Source organism: Cicer arietinum, chromosome 7 (genome assembly GCF_000331145.2).
Source record: "Cicer arietinum cultivar CDC Frontier isolate Library 1 chromosome 7, Cicar.CDCFrontier_v2.0, whole genome shotgun sequence".
NCBI lineage: Eukaryota > Viridiplantae > Streptophyta > Magnoliopsida > Fabales > Fabaceae > Cicer > Cicer arietinum.
Window position 1 is genome coordinate 22,677,364 of NC_021166.2, and position 3,772 is coordinate 22,681,135.

Consider the following 3,772-nt stretch of genomic DNA (forward strand, 5'->3'; position numbering starts at 1 on the left):
AACTTCTTTATTCCTATAAAATAGTGCAATCTCAATAAGCTTGATTTAAGTATAATTACTTGATTTAATTCTAAAAACTTACTAGTACTTATAAGGTTTTCATACAAAAAGTTGTTTCAAATTAAATAAGTAAATTATAAATTATAACCCTTATTATCGGTATCACCTATCAGAGTCGGGTTCCTCCCAAACTTGACTTCAAGACTCATTAACCTATAACAACTGCGATTTCACAAACGCAAGGTCAAACTAGTCAAACACAAACAAGGAAGGAGCTGAGTTTTGAAATCATGTTAATAATATAATATAAGTAAGGAGAACACAATTAATCATAAATAAATCGTATCATTACACACATTTTTCAAGGAAAACATAACATTATAAAGTCAAAACCACTCAAGGAAAATCAATATATTTCACTATAACATCAAATCATCTAAGAAAAGTTATTATCGCTTTTGAAACACATCAATCACAAGAAAATACAATGTTATGCATGAGCTTAGACTCTATTTCACAATGTGGTACCATTCTAACTATGAAGTACTTGGTTAGAAGGCTTGATATTATGCCACCATCCCGGTGGACGGACAATTCAAATTGGTTCTGTCCTCATAAATCCCATCAACTCAACTCGAGACACATATACGCGACAGTCGAGGTAAACGTGTGTTGTATGGTAGCTCCCGACATTTGAAATGCTACCTCTAAGTCACCTAGGAATTCCCCACTCGAATACCTCAAAGGTCTAACAATATTGCCTTAAGGCTCAATAGTAGACCGTCACGATCAGAGTCATTCAGTTGTACTTCTCCAAAATCACTAGGCTTGTCAAACCCTACCTATATGATGACAAAATAATATTCACTTCACAAATTCTCAATATTTATTTTCTCCCCCCATTAACCTATGATACTCATTAAGAACATCATCTTTAGCACAAATTGAAATTATCACTATCATCAACTTTGTGGTTACTTCAAAATTCTCATCACAAATTTATAATATCATTATCATCATCATCATACATCATTATGATCGAATAAACCGCCACCCAGCCAACGTGGATAAAATATAACTAATATATTAGAACACGTTAGCATTCGCTAACAAGTCAATTTACAACTGAACACCCATAAAGCAAAAAAAAATTAATATATCAACAGTAATTATAAATAAAAATAAATTAAATGGAGCACCTTCAATTTAAATAACTATATTCAACGTCAACATTAAATCTTGAATGCAAAAATCTACAAATTAAACTGGGTCAAAAATGAAGAAAAAAAATACAAATTATATTATATCCTCCTTTAAGATGAATCATTCGTCTCCATGCTTGCTATTTTTATCATGTTCTTGTTCAGCTGATCCCACACTGCAAATTAGAGCCACCAAATACATTATAAAATTCTATACACAAAAATACACTACACAATTGATTTACATTGACACAAATTTAACAAAAATAAAACTATGACAGATAAAATATGAGAAATACAGGGAAGTGAGAATTATATATAAGTCACACTCATAGCACAAATATTGATAATAATAAAATCACGAGGTAACATATTGATTAAAATTAAAATATGTGAAATGAGATTAATTTTTATTATTATATTCTACTTTTTCTTTAATGTAACCAAAACGTACTGCTATAACAAAAAATATTAAAATATTAAAATGTTCTATTTTTTAACCTTTTCAAGGTTTTAATTACGACCTACGACCAATTGAATAATTTTTTTTATTGGTACAGTATGAGGTCGAATTTCGAGGATGCGACCACGTACACGTTTTCAAACTTTTTTTTTTTAATTTTAGCGTTTGAATAATTATTTATTTAATAAATTAAAAATAGTTAAGTATATATCAAAATAAATAACGTCTTATATTATTTTAACAATTCACTCCTAATTTGTAGATAAATTTATATTCTTATAATCACTCTATCCTATTTTGCAGAAAAATTAGATACTTAGTTCTATTTTATTAACAACTTCCTTCTATTTTTTCTCGGGATCTAATAACTAAAAATTAATAAAAATAATAATAATTATAATTAAAAATAATAAATTATATTAATAACATGAAACAAAATACATTAAATCAAAAAAAATACATCAAATTGAAGGACGTACGTCAATTAGATGGAAATCATTAATTTAAATTTGATGAATTTTTTTAAATAAAGCAAAAAGTTGTGTGGATTTTTTATATAGTCATTTAATGCTTAAATAAGTTTCAATAGTAACTATCTAAATTTAATCATCTCATAATAAATTTTCTCTCACTCATACAACTCCTTACTATACCATACTATAACGACAACTCAAGAGTTAAGTACCACTAGCTATAATTTGGTCGTATCTTGTTCTATACAAACATGCTCGTTTATAATCCACCTCAACTTATTATTTCTTAAAAAACCAACCTCCCAAATTTACTATGGTAAAAATTAAAAAAATTGAAATTAAAAGAACAAATAAATACCTGGAAGATTTAGCTGCATCTTGTTGCGTAATTTGTGGATGTTGTTCACCATGCAACAACCTACTCGATTCTGTACCAAATTCATCCTTCTTCCTTTGGACATCGACAGCAAAATAATTATGTTCCAAATCTCCTTGAGTTGCCATCAAATTAGAATTTTCCTCCAACTCATTTTTTGAATCAATGGAAGTAATATTGTTAACATCATTAGGGATGGTGTCACTAATCATAAAATTATTATTTTCACTATTGTCGTAAAAAAATGAACCATCACCAATATTGTTACATATGGGATCATTTGGAATTTGGCAACTAGTCGAAGGCATCGAAATAGAATTATTACCCATTGGTACAAGATTTTTTTGTTGTGAAGGGTGTTTTTGCTTAAAAATATTTAGTAAATTTTGTATATAATTTAATTCTAAGGTAGCATTATGTAACTTACTTTGAAGGATATTAATAACACCGGCACATCCATAAACTGGAAACATAGAACGAATATTGGACTCGTAAATAATTGACGTCATTGCTTCATCTTTTTTACCATCATCTATGCGTTTTAGTAATTTTGAAATGTAGGAATAACCGTACAAACGATGAACGTTGCTAAAAGTTTTTGGTTTATTGGCAGGAAAATAAGGAGCTAAAGGACAATCTTTAGAACACTTTCTTCTTTGAAATTTGCAAGATGCACAAGCCTTGTTTGAGCCTCTTTCGTTATTATCCATTGGTAGGAATAAAAGTGTTTAGTATCAAAAGAAATATACAATGACAGTAAAGAGAATAGGTCTCTCTATACTATATATACACTATTAACTAGATAAGTTTTTTTCAAACAAAAAAACCATTAACTAGATAATCTCCTTATAATCTCCCTATAATCTCTACCGTGTATGACTTTAGTTTGCGTTTCCCTATATATTATAACAGATATATTTGCTGAGTCAACAGAAAGAAGAAAAAGAAAACAGATATCTCTTCTGATTCTCATAATGTTCAATTATTTCTTATTTTCGATTCTAGACATATACTAGTTTTTATAATTTTTTATTTCTTCTAGTAATTGATTTTGTTTTAAGTGACTAAAATTTAGTAGGACATTTTTCTTACTATAAATAAATTTATATTTGTATTCTTTGTTATTCAATATTTAAACAAATTAATTTTAATAGAGTGAGAAATTAGTAAATTGAATAAATAAGAGTTAATACTATAATACTCATAATTGATTATATAATTATATATAATATCAACTACTGATTTAATTTGTTTTATC

The 3,772-nt window shown here is 27.7% G+C and overlaps 1 protein-coding gene across 1 annotated transcript; it reads right to left on the reverse strand.

Annotated features, from left to right (window-relative positions):
* Positions 1-1,207: 1,207 nt before the first annotated feature.
* On the reverse strand, positions 1,208-3,217 carry LOC140921063 (uncharacterized). The gene is made up of 2 exons (XM_073370842.1): positions 2,497-3,217; positions 1,208-1,378 (listed from the first exon to the last, which is right to left on the reverse strand). The coding sequence occupies exons 1-2, from the start codon at positions 3,021-3,023 to the stop codon at positions 1,324-1,326; spliced, it is 582 nt and encodes a 193-aa protein (XP_073226943.1). The 5' UTR covers positions 3,024-3,217; the 3' UTR covers positions 1,208-1,323.
* Positions 3,218-3,772: the final 555 nt, after the last annotated feature.